A 19397-nucleotide genomic window follows, 5' to 3' on the forward strand; every position below is an offset into this window, starting at 1 on the left:
CTTGATTTATTTCACAAATACTTTCATGGCAAATGCTCAGACAAAGTTGCATTCACTGTGCCACCTTTCCAGGTCTTCCCTCATGCTACACAGGCATTTGGTAGCGCTCACGATTGGAATGGCACATGGCCATTTTGCAGAACTTCTGCCTATCAGAATTCTTTTATTCCCCGAACTGCATCTCTCTAGAGCTCGCTTCCCCAGAGTTGTTTCCACCAAAGCTCAACTTACAGTCGTTCAAGTCCAACTGTTACAGACTTTTTATGAACAGAGGACGCTAGTAATCTGGTGTATGGATTACTTTTTTATTCATTTGTATTTCCTTCCTCTGTTCTGTTATTTAACTCATCATCATTCATCATCCAATCCTACATTGCCTCATAAGGATCATAGCAGCCTGGGGCTAGGCAAGTTAGTCCTGACATTTAAGATGAGAGTTGCCAGCCTCACATCCCTGAGTGACATTACGTGAGCAATAAACCCCAACCATCCCTTGGATATAAACCTTCACTGGCTCAATCTGATTGGAGTGCCATAATTAATCACTAAACCACCAGGTGCCAAAAATTGGTTACATGGTTACCACCCAGCATAGTAAATGGTTTCCTGGTGTATAGGAAACCATTTGGCTTGTCACTCAGTGTATAGTCACCCACAAGCAGAAGGAAGAGGAAAGAATGAAGGAAAGAAAGACAGAGGAGGAAGTGTAGTCACCCGTAGGCAGAAGGACGAGGAAAGAATGAAGGAAAGAAAGACAGAAGAGGATGGAAAGAAAGAAGGATGGAGGAGAGGAATGGGCAGACACTCAAGAGCAGCACTACATCGAGTGAGTGGATGGTGAGTGCCCCCACCTACCATATAAGAAAATAAATTAAAAAAATAAATAAATGGATATGGACGGCCTGTGGAATGCATGTACGGATTGCTTAGTTACGAATGCTGAAGCGGTGTGTGGTGCGGCAAGAGTAACAACAAAGGAGGTACAGCATGATGGGATGAAGAGGTTAAGATAGCATGGAGGAAAAGAGAAAGTGGCCAGAGTGGTTACAGGAGAGGGGTTCAACTTAAATAAAAACTGAATATATTGAGAGCAAGAAGCATGTGAAGAGGCTAGTGAGGAGAAAAAAGGAGGTAAATGATGATCTACGAAGAAAAATGAATGCAAATTACTTTGAAAATAGGAAGTTATTCTGGAAAGAAGTGCGGAAATGTGGAAGTGGCTGTACATAGAAATGCAAGTGTGAAGGCTGTAAGTGGCAGATTATTAACACATGGGGAAGAAGTAGGGACCAGATGGAAAGAATATTTTGAAAGCCTGATGAACGGGAAAAGAGAGAGCACAGCCGCTGTAAACAATATTGGTTTGGCGGATATGTAGAGAAGGAATGCAGTGCCAGGAACTGTGACACTCGCACAGGTGAAGAACGCTGTGAAACAACTGAAAAATGGGAAAGCAGCTGGGGTTGAGGAGGTGTACGCAGAGATGATTTACTGTAGTGGAGAGAGTGGAATGAAGTGCTTGTTGGAGATATGTAAGAAGGCTTGGATAAGTGAAACTGTGCCAGCGGAGTGGAAAAAGGCTGTGATTGCACCCCTGTACTAAAATAAAGGTGGGCAAAGTGAGTGTAAGAATTATCGTGGCATAAGCTTATTGAGTGTGGCAGAGAAGGTATATAGAAGAAGTATTACAGAGAAGGTAAGAGAGATATAAGAGGTCCTAGTATGTGATGAACAGGGTGGCTTTAGGAGTGGCAGAGGATGTGTGGATCAAATATTTGCAGCAAGACAGACAGTGGAGAAGGCTTGTGAGAAGGACTAAAAGGTGTTTATGGCATTTATGGATCTGGAAATGGCATATGACAATGTAAACAGAGAAGGATTGTGAAAGGTTCTGCGCATGTACGGTGTAGATAGTGAGCTGCTAGGTGCCGTTAAGAATTTTTTAATGGAAGTGGGGCATGTGTAAGGATAAATAGGCATCTAAGTGAGTGGTTCACAATCAATGTGGGTGTGCGATAAGGTTGTGTGATGTCAACATGGTTGTTCAATGTACATATGGATGGGGTGTTGAAAGAAGTAAAAACACAAGTAATGGAGAGAGAGAGATGGCACTGGTAGTGAATGGAATATCTCTAATTTGTTGTATACTTATGAAGCAGTTCTACTTACAAATACTGAACGAGAAATAGGTAGACTAGTGTAGAGTTTTGCCGATGTCTGTGAGCATCGTGCCTTGAAAGTAAGTGTAGAAAAGAGTAAAGTGATGGTAACTGAGAGAGGAGGTGACTCCCAGAGTGATGTTACAATGAATGAGAGAGACTACAGCTGGTGAAAGAGTTCAAATACCTACAGTGATAGAAAAAAGATGAAAATGTGCAATGGAAGTGGAAGGTAGAGTGACACAAGGAAGGAAAGTGGCTGGAGCTATGAGGGCCTCGATAAGAAACTAAGGCTTGAGTACTGCAGCTCTGTGAGACTTACGTGATGGTGTGTTAGAGCCAATCTTAACCCCTTCGTTACTGCATCCCCCCCTCCCCCGCTCAGCTACCCCCCCTGCCAAACCAAATTTCCCCCAGGCGTGGCTCTTTCGTGGGGTAGTATTATTTTATCATTACATCGTTTCTATTTGCTTTATATTATTTATTTTTGTATTGGTAAGCAGATACTGACCACGAGATGTGTTTATGATGTTAAAATAATGTACATGACAATATTACATGTCTAACCAACTGACTTAGTAAACATACAATATACAGATAAATATAGTAGATAGAGATATAAATCAATGAATAGGGAGGAGAATAACGATTGTATTCTTTACCTTGTAAGTATGAAGAAGATCCATGAAGAATGAGGTAGGAAAGAGGCAGGTCAAACATAGGTAGGGGTGGGGTGATGCGCTTCAAGGCCAAACTGATACCAGAATCAGTATCACTTTCCCCATCATTATCGCTCACTTCACCGTCATTCTCGGGCATGTACTCCTCACCAGAGTCGCTCACAGTTATGTCAGATTGTGTTTCGTTATCGTCAGACACTTCTAAGTCACTATCCAAGTCAGATTCATTGCCGTAGGACGCCATGGCACAGAAGTAAATCCAAAAGCACCGACACATTCGGCTGCTTGAAAAACACTAGGCGTGCTCTCACACGCTTTCCCGCGGTACCACCACTGTTGCTAAGCTAGTGACAGTCCCCTTCCAAGAAGCATTATCTGGCTATATTATATCATGTGTTATAGGGCATTATATATACCAAATTCAAAATATATAGGGTACAATGACCTACACAACATATCTGAGTCATTTTCATAAAACTATGCCCCATGGCAGGGGCATATGGCAGGGAAGTGCCGCATCAGTGACAAAATTGCCATATGTCATCACACATGGGATCACAAAGCACCCAAACTGAGGAAGAGGAAGCCCAATAGGCCCCTATAATGATTGTGAGTACCCTAGTACTCACGATCATTTTCAGCTCCGCTGCCGACATTTTATTTTGCGTACGGGGGTACACATTTCGGAAATTCGGTAAAGAAGGGGTTAACAAATGAGTGTGAGACTGTGGTGTGGCATGAAAATGAAAAGTCAAGAGTGAGAGCTGTGGAGACGGGTCTGCTGAGGAATGTATGTGGAGTACAAAGAGTGGACTGGATGCGAAATAATGTGATTCGCGAAAGATGCGGAGTGAGGAAAAGTGTGGACACTAGAATCGAAGAGAGTGAACTAAGATAGTATGGTCATGTGGAAAGAATGGATAACAAAGACATTGTACTGACCTATGGTCATATGGAAAGAATGGATAAAAACAGAGTGGTGAAAAGGATATATTTGAGCAAATTAAGAGGAAGGTGAGGTGGGCCAATGAGAAGGTGGAGGGATATGGTGGATGTGTGTGTCAGGAAGAGAGGTATGGAAGCCGGTGAGGCTAGGGGACTGACAAGAGATTGAGGTGGCTGGATGACTTGTGAGAAGAAGTGCATGATCAGGGATTTGGCACCCCTTTTTAATGTGACAGTGTACAGATTAACTATTGGATACATTTTTGCAAGGCTACAGAATGTGGTGAGTTTTTTGGTGTATCCGATACAGCAAGGATTCCGGGGGCTTGAATGATGAATGAATGGAAGCATGGCCCATTGAACTGGCCAAACTTGGGCTGTCTGGATGCTGCTACTCCTCACCCTGCCCTAGGGTGGGAAAGGAGGTCCAGATGATGATGATGATGATGATGAAATATGCTTTACTGACATGCACCAATTTTTTCTTCATCTCAAGCAAAATGCGTTGTACCAGTACAGTGTGAACTATGCTAAAATACACTTAGCAATTTGAATATGTAGGGAACTATGAGTTACAACACCTAACATACTCTCCTATCAAACAAATAAACAAACAAGTGGTGCCAGGCACAACAAACCTCGCCCGGCAACAGTTATTTTACTGCTGTTGAACAGACTTGTTTCTGTCATTTAGCGTCAGAGCACAATTAGCCCCTCCGTGGGCGAAGGCCTGGAATTTTCTGTGCACCCCAGGCTGACGCCAGGGCCATTTTTTGAAGTTTCGAAAATTGATTTTTTTTTTCTTCCCATATTGAAGAGAAAGTTCAGAAGCACCTAACAGTGCAAATCCCAGCTTCCTAGACGCATTTCGTGGCTTGCAATGAAGCGCGGAAGTTGCAGAAATATTGGCAACCGACATCCGCCGCCCAAGGGCACTGCCACAACGCAACTGGGCAGGTGGTTATTTTTTTTTTTACCTCCCAAAACAATGCGAATGGTGCTGAAATACTGTGCATATATGAGATATGATGATATCGAATGATTTCAGTACATAATCTGTTAGGAATGGCTGGAAAAAAAATTTTATGAGTACATTTTCACCTTTTTGATATAAAATATGTTTATGATAGCTTCGAGTTATTTTTTACGTTATCGTTGTGCCCGTGATTGGAAAAGGGAGCGAAAGAGTTGAATTTTCAGTCCTTGATGAGAAAACTGCATGTCCTCCAAGGCTAGACTCTGCTACAGGAGAATAAAGTGGAGGGTCAGATCCGATTAACAATACGGAAGTTGAGTCAAAACTTCTAGCTCCTACACCACGAGCATGGCTAAAAATAGAATCGTAATGCAGTTTCAGAACCAAGAATAAGTCTGATTATTACGAATACAGATACAAACCACGAAATAAATACGTTTACAGATGGGGGAAAACGTATTTTTTCCGTCATAACATGTTCATCTTTCTCTGTCATTTTACGTTCATTTTTATCATTTTACCTTGTTATTTTCACAATATATATTGCTGTCTCATACACAAGGTGGTTGTGTGTGTTCTGCAAGGGAGGAAAAAGATTGTATTTTCTGTCTGGGTCGAGATAATGGGTGTAACTATGTGTGTTTAGGCATGGCCATGAGCAAAAAAATCATACATCCACTAGTCATGACAGCAGGTGGTGAACAGACAGATGATAATAGTGAGAGGGTGAAGTCAAGGTCAGTCTCATGTCCCAGATTTTCATTCACCTCCCGAAGGTTTTCACAGTTTTCTACAAGTTGCACTGCATCAAATGATCCAAATCATTACAGCAAACCTGAGCAAATAGGTAAAGATACCAAGACAAAAATGTATTTTTCACTTATTATCAAGTCTTTTATGTATGTGCCTGTATTACTTCATAATCGTAAACAGGTGGTTGTGTGTGTTTTGCAAGAGAGGACAAAGATGATATGTTCTGCCTGGGTTGAGATAATGGGTGTAGTTGTGCGTGTTTAGGCATGGCCAGGAGCGAAAAAATCGAAAAGCCACTCATCACAGCAGCAGGCTCTGAACTGCTTGATGGGGTGTATGGGAATGTAGTGTAGGTCAGTGTGAAGATGTTCAGAACGTTCACTCACTTCCCAAAAATTTTTGCAGTTTTTTACAGGCCGCGCTTAAACGACGCCGGCGGCCATTTATCGGCTAAACGTCATTCGATGCCAGTGGCCACGGAGGGGTTAAAGTCTATGATAATGGCGCAAATGCTTTCAAGTTACGCCCTCTGAAAATCCACGGTCTTGCATTGACCTTTCAAGATCACTCATGGTCAAAGGTAATGCGGCCATATGAAAGCCCATATGAGACTTCCTATACCTTAGCAATAATAAGTATCTTTATCTTCAGCAAGCTTTGAGTTATAGCCCCTGAATATCCGTGACCTTGAGTCTGACCTTTCAGGGTCATTTATGGTCAAAGATCAAGGTACCAATTAAAAACCCATATGGGATTTCCTGTATGTCAATAATAGTATTTAAAGTCTAAGATAATGGCACAAATGTTTTGAAGTTATGCCCTCTGAAACTCTGTGATCTTGTGTTTGACCTTTCAAGGTCACTCAAGGTCAAAGGTCATGCTGCCAAATGAAAGCCCACATGAGACTTCCTATATCTTGGTAATACTAAATACGGTAATCCATCAAGTATCCAACATAATAAAGCCAAAGGCATGTCCGGATAATGAACACTATCCACCTACTATACCCACACCCTAACTATACCCAACCCCCAATCTATACCTAACCTATTTGCACAGTACCTTTGCTTTTTTTTTGGTAGTGTTTTCCAGTCATTCAGGCATATTTAGACATCAAAACTCACATAGGAATATCCAAAGTAATGCTAAACACCAAGAAAACCATGCAATAAAACACTGAAAACCAAAAAACACCCTTCCTTTACACTACTGTATGTACAGTACCTCTCCTAACTCCGGTACTGTTTTCAGGTCAATCTGCCATATTTAGACATCAAAACACACATAGGAATATCCAAAGTAATGATAAACACCAAGAAAACCATGAAAAAAAACAAATAAAATAAAATAAAACCCAAAAACACCCTACCTATACACTACTGTACTGTATGTAGTGCCCCTCCTAATTTTGGCCCTGTTTTCAGGTCAGTACCATATTCAGACATCAAAGCACATATAGGATTACCTATATTAATGCTAAACACCAAGGAAACAAAGCATGAACAACAAACATCCACAAAATACCTCAGGACAGTTGGAAAATCAGTTATCTGACACCAGTGATAACTGCTCCCAGATAAAAAAAAAAAAAAAGGTTCCATGGCCAAATACGCCACTGGAAATTGGTTAAACTGCTACAAATGGTATACCATCATCTTTGCTGATGTTTCTACTATTAGTTAAGATAATAAAAACAGAAATGCAGTGAGAATAAAGTGTGTTAAGGAGTAAAACTTACCTTCATATTACTTCCCACCATCCTAGTGCAAAATTTTGCCAACACCTTTCAAGAGTCAAGCACATGTCTAGATGCACCATTTCATGAGCTTTCTTGGGGTCACTTTGGAATTTCGATACGACCAATAGTATTTGAAAAAACTTCAGAAACTCACGAGTCAGTACTCTCAACGCGGAGGGGAGGGAACAAGGGAGTGAGGGGAGAGCCTAAAGGGTACGGAGGAGAGACAAGAGGGGGGAGATGCAAGGCTGTGGGTAGGATCTTCACACTTCTATCATGAGGCAGACGGGCACTTTTACTGTACATTTACTCATGGCTTGTGGTCTGTCTGACGCATGGTGGCCATTTGGAAACAAAACTCCCAGTGACCGGGCAGCTTTAGACGATCGGTAGCAAGGTGGACAGCCACTGTCACCAAACATGTACTCGTGGGTTATGGTCTGTGTTCAGTGCAAGGTGGCAGTTTGGGAAGACTTAGGCCGGAGGCCGTGTGACTTTGGACAATCAGTATGGATGTGTACAGACGTTTTGACACTGATTGTGGGTTACAGTCGTATTAGTCAGGTGCTTAAGGTTCACTGGGAGTGATTGGACCAAAGCAAAACTTTGACCGCTCAGTAAGGGGCGGATGGACATTTTAGCTCTGGCTTGAGCCCAGTGGCCACGATACTGAATGTCTGAACATGTCGGCTGGCCCGCTGATATTCTCTGGGACTTTTACGTCTAGATAATCACAATTCGGAAAATGGTTTAACAGAGCCAAGGTCCAGTACCCGGATAATGAACAGGTCCAGATACTGCACATCTGGATAAATGAGAGATTACTGTATCTCTATATTCAACGAGTTTCGAATTATAATCCCTGAATATCTGTGGCCTTAAGTTTGATCTTTCAAGGTAACAGTCAAAGGTCAAGGTACCAATTAAAACTCCATGTGGGATTTCCTATATGTTGATAATTATAAATATCTATCTTCAACCAGTTTCAAGTTGTAGCCCCCTGAATATCCTTGACCTTGAGTTTGACCTTTCAAGGTCATTCAAGGTCAAAGATCTTGGTGCCAAATGAAAGCCCTTATTACAAGTTCCTGTATGTTCCTAATAGTAAATATCTCTATCATCAACCGTTCTCAAGTTACAGCCCTCAGAAAATCTGTGACCTTGATTTTGACCTTTCAAGGTCACTCGATTGCCTCCAAAATTTAATAACTTTCTTTGGGGACCAATGCTCACATCATGAAAGTTTCATGTAATTTCATTATATATATATATATATATATATATATATATATATATATATTCATTCATTCATTCATTCATTGCCAGACGCCATGTATCCCAGACGGGGTGGCCAATGGCTTAGAGTTAATTGTTTTACAGGGAGGGGCACTAATCCTCCACCAACCCCACTTGACACGTAGGGATGCCAACAGCATCTGGTGTTCCCAGGCGGTCACCCATCCAAGTACTAACCAGACCCAACGTTGCTTAACTTCGCTGATCGGACGGGAAGCGGTGTACTCAACATATATATATATATATATATACATATACATATATTTTTTAATACTGTACAAACTAGAAACAAACAGACAAACAATCAAAAACAATACCTCGTCAGACTTCATCCGGGTAAGGTAATAAATCATTATAATCAACCTGACCTACTTTTCCAAACAAAGCATGGGCTGAGATAGGATACAAAAAATAATGAAAGCAACTGCTTCCTGACCTTTTCTTCCTTCTCTTCTTCTACATAGTTGGCCCAGATATTAAGTTTCTTCTGCTTGGCTGCATCTTGGGCTGTAGTTAATAAATGGAAGAACTTGGAGGACTCTGCAGAGAAGTGGACTGAGCTGAGTCCCTCCTCCACAAGCATCACAGACAAGTTCTTGTTGTCCACATGCAGCCACCCGATGAAATTGCCTCCTTTGTCCATAGAATCAACCTGAGGGATGTAAATCATTGTTACTTTCCAATCCTTCCTATCTTCTCTATTTTCCATTATTGCTCCACTCTTTTCCTTTACTCCTTTATAATCATCTATCTCCCTCTCCTTCTACCTTCTTCGCTTTTTGTTCATTCGTTTGTTTGTAAAGGTTCCAGTATGCTTGTATACTTTGGCCTAGGTCACCTAATGGCAGCTCTCCATGTCACTCGATCTCTAGCAGTCTCTCCATTCAATTCCTTATCCATGAGGTCATACTAGACCTCATCCCTCGTCTTTTTAGGTCTTTCTCTCCTAACTCTACCCTGAACATTCACAGTTATCAAATAATGCACCTAGTTGTCATTCTCCAGCCTCTCCACATATCCAAACCATCTCAGTCTACCCCATCTCACTACAGTGATGCATTCAACTCACCCTTCCTTTCAACTCTGATTCACAATCCTAACCCACCATGGATGAACAACACATCCTTCTAATCATTCTCATTTCTGTACATTTGAGACTACAAATATCCTCTTCATTTACTGTCCCAAGTCTCACTACAGTACAGCATTACATTCTGAACACATGCTGCATAAAAGGACCCTTTGCCACAGAGGGAGAGCCCTCTCAATATCAGTAGGAGTGCCAACTCCCTAAACTTTTTCCAACCACTCCTTACCCTTAATACTGAGCTAGTTCCAGCCCAACTAAGAGAACATGTCCTACCATTATTTTATTTATTTATTTTTTTTACCAGAAGATGAAGCAAGAAAGTAAAAAATACAACAAAAAAATCTATCCACAAGATTATAGGTGTCCTAAAAAAAAAAATAATAATAATAATAATAATAATAAATAAATAAAAAAATAACAGCTGGACTTGAACTGCTGTAGGGTGAAGTGGTGGTGCAGAATTAATCTGGGGAAGAGAGATCCAAAGAGAAGAAGTTTGGGGAATTAAGGAATTCTGATAGCCAGAAGTTCCAAAATATGACAGTGTGACGGTCAAGTCATAAGCCCTACCAGATGCCTGTGTGGCACAGGGGAAAGCGTGAAGGTGTCATAATGGGATGTTTCTCTGAGCATTTGTCAAGAAAATATCTATGAAGTACTGCAAGGAAGGTACCATCCATCTTTCTTGTACGGGAGGTAGTTCACTTGTAACTGCTGGGTTATTTATTGTTCTTACAGCTTTATTCTTAATTTTGTCCACCTATTTTAGAGCAACCTCTCCACATCCACTCCATGAGGGTGAAAAATGTTGAAGCTGAGAGCAAATTATGCTGTATGGCAGTGAGACCTGGGCAGTTAAGGAAGAGGATGTACATAAACTCAAACGTACAGAAATGACAATGATTAGGTGGATGTGTAGGGCGTCCTTTAATGTGGAGCCTGGGGGGGGCTAGGTTTCTGATGTAATACAGTAGCTGAGAGGAAGGATGGGACTGGAGTGTAGTTGTGATGAGGAGAGGTAGACTGAAATGGTTTGGGCATGTGGAGAGGATGGGGAACGACAATTGGATGCAGAATATGAGATGTGTGAATGTTGGCGTTAGGGCTGTGTGAAGTAGATCAAAAAAGACCTGAGATGAGATCGTAGTGTTTGACCTTTGGGATAAGGAACTGAATAGAGTGGCTGCCAGAAAACAAGCACCATGGACAGCTGCCGTCGGGTGAGGCCAACGCATGCAAGTATGATGGAGCTTTTATAAACAAGACACACAAAATATATATATACAGTATACATATTTATATATACAGTAGAGTTGCAATTTAAGACAAAAAGAAAACAATCTTACAATAACACAGGCATTTAATTTTTCCCATAATTACTTAATGGCATGGTAAGTTCACTCAAATGCACGAGAGAAACTGTGTGGGAAGTGGATGCGTTTAGGTACTGGATTTCCAGATGACTGCTTTTCTTAATGCTGACTGGCTTCCTCAACCCGAACCAACCCACATGACCCATGTCCCATACCACCTGCCACAGCCTGCCTCAGTGTTATGTGGATCGTCACTGTGAAGAGAAGCATTTATTTGCTTATATCCTTGCTTCTCATTTTCTCTCAGAACTCTGAGCACGTGGTTCCAAACTAACTTTAGTTATGATTAAGCACCCTGACAGTGCTATGAACACAAACATTTATTCCAAAGGAAAATGTAAATCTGTTGGACAAAGTGGCATGTGGTGCAGGGGCTAAAATGCAAACGATCAGACAGATAAAATGAGTCAGGTGTGTTTACGATGTGGATAGTTTCTTTGTTTGGGGGGAGGGGCAGAGCTCATGATGAAGGAGCAGTAAAATTCATGTTTCTGCCTTTGGTGCAATGTGTGTGTGTGTGGGGGGTGCCTTTGTGCCCAACCTTTGTTATGAAATGATGGTCTTTGATTGAGAAAATTCGGCTCTTACGGAATGTGAAGACACTACAAGTTGATGTAAATAGCTAGGAAAGATCATTATGTGAGTTCAGTTCTTGTGAATTACTGTATACTGCCATACAAATTATACTTCTTGGCTGACTTGTTCATTATTCATGATTACTGCATTATTAAGTATTTGAGAAGTGAGAAGCAAGCAATCACTCATCGCTGATGACCAGTATAGTTTTGTTTTCTTCCTTTATTGTCGATAACTAATGACTTTCAAAAATAGTTTCAAGTTCCTTTTTTTTCTTTTTTAAATAAGTGCGCCAAAAGTGATTCTTGAACCAAATACCAATCTTCCCACAGGTTTAGTTATTTCTATGGCACGGTCTTCTATGGCATGGGCGTGGTCCAGAACGAATTAGCCACGCCTTAGGTGACTTGACTGTATATATATATATATAGAGAGAGAGAGAGAGATATAATATATATATATATATATATATATATATATATATATATGTATACACACACAGTAATCCATGTACTTTACGGATGGCCACTTTCCGGACATCGTGGGCCTGGACCTTCGGAACCCAAAAATGGCCAAAAAAAGAAAAAAATCCCCCCAAAATTCAAAATTTTTCCCACCCGTAATTTGAAATTGCTGCGCGGCACCTAACAGCTGTTACACCACGGACCCTTCACCCCTCCCTTCCTTCCCCCTCCCCTCTCCCCTGTCAGGGTTGCCATTTGGTATTTTTAATTACCAAATGTGGGCCAATTTGGTAATGAATCAGAATAATGCATTACCAAATGGATTTTTCACATGCATGAGGATACACAGGTTGGAGATGGTGGATTGTTTGCTCTCTCTGATTAATCTGCTAGCCAACATAAGTGTGAAAATAATAAACATGCTGTTAATTATAAGCAGAATGATTACATGTATTTCCACTTGTATATATAATTAGTGAAGAATAAATGCTAGCTTTACAAATTTGGTAATGAAAAGTTAAATTTGGTAATAAAAATTGAGGAGTTTGGTAATGTGGCTGATGCGATCCGGCAACTCTGTTTCCCCATCACCAACACTCCAACAGTTACTGCCTAACTTCAATCGTGAGTGGATGCTTTTCGCAATGGAAGCCACATGTGCTCATTTTTTGTGAATAAACAGTAAAAAAACTGCAATACCTCGCCACTAGACCACATGGGAATTTACAGTGTTGTGCAGTGTTAAGAAATTAGAATATAGAGTCCAAAGGATTAACTGTGGAATGCAAATTGGTAGTTGAAACTGGCGTGGTGCAGTTAAGAACAATGTGCAGTGTTAAACAATTATAACTCACAGTGCAAAGAATTAAGTGCAGCACAATACTGGATTACTGTACGTGCTTCAAGAGCATTTTCACGACTGCCAAAACCTTAGAAAAGGCGGCCACAAACGTGCTGTAAGTACCTTGGCTGAGGTACAGTCACTTCTAATTCCTCATTCTTTGGTTCCTTTTCATTTATTTCATGCTTTATATCAGTTATTGCTGTGAATAGGGTCTTAAATAGGTTTAAATAGGTGCTATGCAAGTCCAGTAGAGAGTTATTTAGGTGGCTTTCAAAGTTAGGCTGGGTTAGGGTCCTTAAGTACCAGTCCAGGAGCCAGGGGCCCACTTTCTGGATGGGACCACTTTCCAGACATGCCTTCGGCTTTATTACATCGAATAGTAAAGGGATTACTGAATATATATATACAGGAAGCTCGCCCCCAACGCTTGGGTTTCGTTCCTAACATGCAGTGTTCAGCGCGAAATCGCGCAAGTTTTAACTACTCCTTATTTTGCTCCCTAGATCCCCTAAACGTGGTGTTTTGCTGTTATCTGCCATTGGTAATCAATATGAAGCACTTTAAGTGGTTACAAGGTTTATTTAATGTTATAACTTACAAATACAGTACTGCACAGCAAAACTTTGACATACAAATACCTAAACACAAGGCAACATTCCGATGCCGAAACCAGTCGGCGTCGGAATGTTGCCTTGTGTTTACGTATTCGTATGTCAAAGTTTTGGTGTGCAGTACTGTATTTGTAAGTTATAACATTAAATAAACCTTCTAACCACTTAAAGTGCTTCATATGGATTACCAATGGCAGATAACAGCAAAATACCACGTTTAGGGAGTCTAGGGAGCAAAATGGTTTCTGGACTATTCGCTGTCAAGCCAGTTCACCATCACAACAATAACAAGACAACATAGACTTTGATGGATCCCCCTGAAACATAGTTATTAAACTATTGATTAATTAATAATAAGTATATTTATAAAAGTATTGATGAATTAATATATTTATTGAATGACGGGAATCATACAGGGTGCGAATTGTCCTGATGGGGAATCGTTCATGTTTTGACGGGGAACTGGCATGATGGCGAATTGTCTTGGAACCCACCGATCGTGTGTAATCTATAACTGGTTACATGGCTTTATTTAATGCCTTAACTTTCTTTAAGTGCTTTAACCTACAAGTGAATACCAGAATAGTAAATATTTAACTTACATAAACAGTACTGTGGAAAAGCAGTACAGCAAATATTTAACAAACAAATAAAAAAGGTAATATTCTGACGCCTATCAGAAAACTGGTTATAAGACTTTATTTCTTGCTTGAACGTTATTTAATAATACTGTACTTTAACTTGCACATAAACTTACCAGAACAGTACTATAAATATTTAACTTACAAATACAGCACTGAGGAAAAGCAGTACAGCGAATCACATCACGTGATCAAAACAAACGGTGCGTGCTGAGCTGACGAGGATTTGGCCTATCAAAGGCCTCTCTTGCGTAAATATATAGTTTTCGTAATGGTTCTTTAATCTTACGTTATCTTATACATATCCCAGCACTAACCGTGTACAATTGAGAGCGCGTTCCGTGAGAACGTGTTCCGTGCGAGTTACCTGTATATATATATACATATATATAAGTAATCCCTCTAATATCCAAACGCCCAATAGCCGAACATCCCCAATAACCGGACTTAATCGTCCCAGGATCCAATATTCCCGGGATGGGGGGGGGGGGACAAATTTTTCCCACCCTAATTTGAACTTACTGCGCACGGCGCGGGACACCTTTGTTGTGGCGCGTCATTCCTCCGACGTCCAATAGAGCGCCGCTGCATCATCCCCACTATTCGCCTGTCTCTCGCCGCGAGTGCACGCTCGTCGTCATGGCTCCCCACGTGCTCGCTTTTGTGGTGGTTCCTTACCTGCTGCAGGCACTCCTGGTGCTCTTGGGCCTCTTATTAGTGTGTGTTATGATGGTCCAGCCGCCTGAGAAGAGGAAGAGAGTGGTGTTGACTCTGAAGAAGAAACGGGAGATATTGGAGAAAGTAGATGCGGGGTGGTCTTCTTCACGCATCCTCCATGAGTTCAATCTGGCCCGATCTACTTTGTTCAATATCAAGAGATCCCGAGACAAACTCATGCAGTACACGGCTGACTTCTCGTCGAGAAGCAAACGCAGCGTGGAGAGGAAGGTGATGTTTACTCCCAAGTTTGCTGAAATCGATTGCTCCACGTTGATTTGGTATCGACAGCAACGTGCTGCTGGTGTGATGGTACGTGGAACGGAGCTGAAGGCTGCTGCTGAGAAGTTCGCCAGGCTTCACGACGGCCTAGACTTCAAGGCATCCGAGGGTTGGCTCTTCGCGTTCAAGTTACGGCATGGCCTTACCAACTGTAAAGCTCATGGCGAAGCTTTGGACGCTAACGAGGATGGAGTTGACGAGTTTCGGCACAAGGTGAAGGGCTTGATCGACAGGGAGGGCCTCACTCTCGGTCAAGTCTACAATGCTGACGAAACTGGTTTATTCTATCGCTCTTTGCCATCGAACACTCTAACGAGGAGACGGAGAAGCATGTACCTGGCCGCAAGCTCTCAAAGCAATGGATATCTGCTTTGTGTTGTCCCAATGCTAACGGCATGCACTGGCTTAAGCCCATTATTGTTGGCCGTGCAAAGCAGCCTCGGTGTCTTCGTGGGATGATGGATGTCCTTCCTGTCGTCTGGTACCATTCTTTGAAGGCATGGTTTACAGCCCAGATCTTCAAAGACTGGTTCCACCGCCACTTTGTCAAGGAGGTCATCAATTACCAGACGAAGACACTGGGAATCCCACGTGACCAGGTAAAGGCCCTCCTTCTCCTCGACAATGCACCTGCCCACCTGTGCGACAAGGACTTGGTGGTTGAGAATGGTCGGATTAGGTGCATGTTTCTGCCACCTAATACGACTGCTCTCATCCAACCAATGGACCAAGGAGTGATCGGGGCAACAAAGTGCCTATACCGCCGGAAGTTCCTGGACGAGGTGATGGTTGTTCTTGAGGACGAAGACGAGCGCAGGGAGGGACGGGACACGCGAGGCCAGCGGACTTCGGAAAACCTTCGCCGCTACAACATCATGTCTGCAATCTACAACTGCACCAGTGCATGGGAGGAAGTCCCTGTCAAGACTCTAGAAAATGGTTGGTCTCGTCTGCTTCTCGGAATGGATGTGGAGTACGATTTTCTAGGGTTTGACGTGGATGACTTCCATGCACGGCTACATACACATGGCGACGATGTTGATGTGGACGATGTGCGTGAGTGGTTGGAGGACAACGAGGGCGATCCTGGGTATCAGACATTGTCTGATATCAAGATCGCGTCTTCAGTTGCAGGTGTCAGTGCCCAGCTTGAAGATTCCGACGAGGACGGCGACGATGATACGGACTCCTCTCAGCATGACACTACTCCAGCCATCCCCAAGCTGAGCGCACTCCGGGAACACCTAGAGTTCGTTCTCGACTACCTGGAACACCCAGACTGCGACAGGGAGATGGGGCCCTTGGGACTTGTGGAGGAAGTGCGTGCTTTCAGACAGTGCATCATCAATCGTCAGAATCGTCGGTCCTTGCGTCAATCAACGATTGACAGTTTTTTCAGGCCCGTGACCCCCGCTGTGCCCAGCCCTGGCTCCACGCCGTTGCCTCCCTAAGACAGGCCCTCATGCTCCGAGCCACAGCCCAGCACATCAGCCACGGTGGAGTCACCGCTCGACATGAGTGTGTCTGTCTTCAGAGTCATCTGCAGTGGATATGCCATCACCACGACCCAGCGACGCACCCCTAGGTCACCTGCCAGTGATAGTCTTGGACTCTGACAGTGATTTAACAGCAAGAACTTCTCCACTAGATCACACGGGAATTTACAGTGTTGTGTTAAGGATTTACAGTTGTGAGTGAAAAGACAAATTTGGAACAAAATTTAACGTAAATAGACTTGTTTGTTTTTGCTTTAGAAAATGGTTAGAAGAGTGGGAAAAGTTAAAGTGCAGAGTGCAACACTTAGTAAGTTACAATGGAGCATAAGTTAGACAAGAGTGCGAACTGTGAAGAGAACGGATTTCTGAGTGCAACTGACTAAGTTCAGTGCAAGACTTCATGAACAGTGTACTGGAAGTGCTTCAGGAAATCCTTCTTACTGTCAGAGTCCGAGAGGAGGCGGTTATACATCGAGATGGCCATGGACTTGCTGTAAGTAGGCAGAAAATTTCATACTGTACTTTTTTCCATTCTATACTTACCTCAAACACCTCATTTCACCCTTTAATGTCCTTTATTGGTGTGAATAGGGTGTTAGGAGCTATGCATGTGCAGTAGGAAGGTGTTTTTCTGAGTTAGGCTAGGTTAGGGTCCATAAGTACCAGTCCAGGAGCCAGTAACCAGAACGTTTAATATTGTATGAACCTACCTCTAAACTCTCATTTTATGGTTCTTTTGCATTTATTTCAGTCATTTATGTGCCTTATTGGTGTGATTTGGGTCTTAACCCCTTAACCGCGGGGCGTCACTTTCGTGACGCTCGGCCACAATGGATCATACCGCGGGGCGTCACTTTTGTGATTCTGTGTTATTTTGAATTATCCCGGGCTCTCAAGTGGTGGCTTGTATCATCTATCAGTACTGCCAATGTCCAACACTAGTCAGCACTCCAAATCTCATCTGTACTCCCATCCATTGTTGACAATTTAGCGATTTTACCCCCTTTGTGACTCCCCTCCCTACCTGCCCTCCATTACCCTGTCCTCTCACCTTCCACGACACGTTGCACTACGCAAAATTTCCCCTGGATTATTCCACAGATTTCATCCATTGAAATAAGCCCTATGCCATATACTTATACAAAATAATATATACCAAAAAAAAAAACAGGTAAGTGATAGTGTTATACACCAGGAACTGGCTAATTATCACCTGACAACACCTTACGTGCATTCATTCGCTACATTACTACGGTAATTTCCCCTTTGAATTATGCCTTGTAATCGATGTCTGTAATAAAAATATATATCAGAAAGGAAGGGAGAAGCCTAAGTGACATTTAAATTCACCTGGAACTACCTATTTCTTTATGTATTGCCGAGATTTTCTACCTATGAAAAATTAGCATGTAAGTTAGCAGCAGTCAGCCTAAGCGTATTAGCATGTAAGTTAGCAGCAGTCAGCCTAAGTGTCATTGTCAACCCTTCCCTTCTCAGATAAGCCGCGGCATTTAGTTCCTTGTCCTCCGCTGTGGTGAAACAATGTCGCACTCGCGCCCCGCCATTCCTGCCGCTTCTGCGCCCATTGCAAAGGGCCCCGTGACCTCTACCCCTAAGAAAAGTAGTGAGGGAAGCAGGAAAGGCCTTAGTGACTCTGCAGTGGCACATGAACTGGCAGAATTGTCCATGGTGATGATGGACAGTGATTCTGACGATTCGAGTGAATCGTGTGATGAGCCGGGTGAGGTTATCGTGCCAGAAACTGCTACAACGAGTGCTTCAGTGTCGGAAGTAGTCTCTAGCTCCAAGGGAAAGGAGCCTTTAGTGCAGCAAGGCCAGGAATTTGGGAAGGGAGTGAAAAGGCGGCGTGTTAGCCCCAGAACAATGCCCCCACATGACCCAGCCCGCCATAAGTCACGAATGCATTCACCTCCCCGTTCCCCAAGCCCCACTTCACTCATTTCTTCATCATCGTCAGCTGAGTTATCTCCGGAGTCTTCGTCGTCGGAGTCACCACCAGCATCAGCAGTGAAGGCAGGCCGTAGAGGTAGAGGTAAATCAAGGAGAGTGAAAAGTAGTGTAGCTAGTAGGGTAAGGGCTGCTAGTGCTATACGGCAACCTAGGGTCAGTGCGAGTGACCTTGACCGAGATAAATCTGCCTCACAGCCAACCTACACCACCACCACCACCACCACCACCCGCCCTACACCGTCACGACAGGGAATCCTGGACGCCTTCGCGTGGATGGAAGGGTCAGATTTTGAGTCTGAAAATTTATTATTTGATGAGAGCTCCTCAGGAGTTCAGCCTGCCTTCACTATTGACGAAAATGCTGAGTGTGTGGACTACCTATTGGCCTTTCTAGATGACAAAGTCATGCAGCACATATGTGATGAGACCAACATGTATGAATCACAACATGCTGCAAGTAGTACAGGTGCAGCCAAGATGCAACAGTGGTCCATGCTGGGAGTGCAGGAGCTGTATATGTTCTTTGCCCTCATGCTTCTCATGCCACACTCCAAGAAGCATGAGTTGGAAGAATACTGGTCCATGGACCCCTTACTACCCTCACCCACCTTCAATAAGTACATGGCCAGAGATTGTTTCCGGAACATCATGGGAAACCTGCACTTTGCCGACAACGATGTACCTTCCCAAACCGACCCACTCTGGAAGATCCGGGAGATTCTGAGCAGAATGAAGGATAAGTTTATGTCATTCTTCCACCCCTTTCAGAAGGTTGTCATTGACGA

The 19397-nt window shown here is 42.8% G+C and overlaps 1 protein-coding gene and 1 pseudogene across 1 annotated transcript in view; both read right to left on the reverse strand.

Annotated features, from left to right (window-relative positions):
* The window catches only part of Tudor-SN (Staphylococcal nuclease domain-containing protein 1), a 294602-nt gene that overhangs the window by 62441 nt on the left and 212764 nt on the right, over positions 1-19397 (reverse strand). The window contains exon 13 of the mRNA XM_080278226.1: positions 8984-9199. Within this exon, the coding sequence (XP_080134352.1) occupies positions 8984-9199 (216 nt within the window). The remainder of the gene's footprint in view (positions 1-8983; positions 9200-19397) is intronic.
* On the reverse strand, positions 8676-8793 carry LOC145407312 (5S ribosomal RNA; annotated as a pseudogene).

Source organism: Coenobita brevimanus, chromosome 72 (genome assembly GCF_032717465.1).
Source record: "Coenobita brevimanus isolate Jiangsu-jjx chromosome 72, ASM3271746v2, whole genome shotgun sequence".
Taxonomy (NCBI): Eukaryota; Metazoa; Arthropoda; class Malacostraca; order Decapoda; family Coenobitidae; genus Coenobita; species Coenobita brevimanus.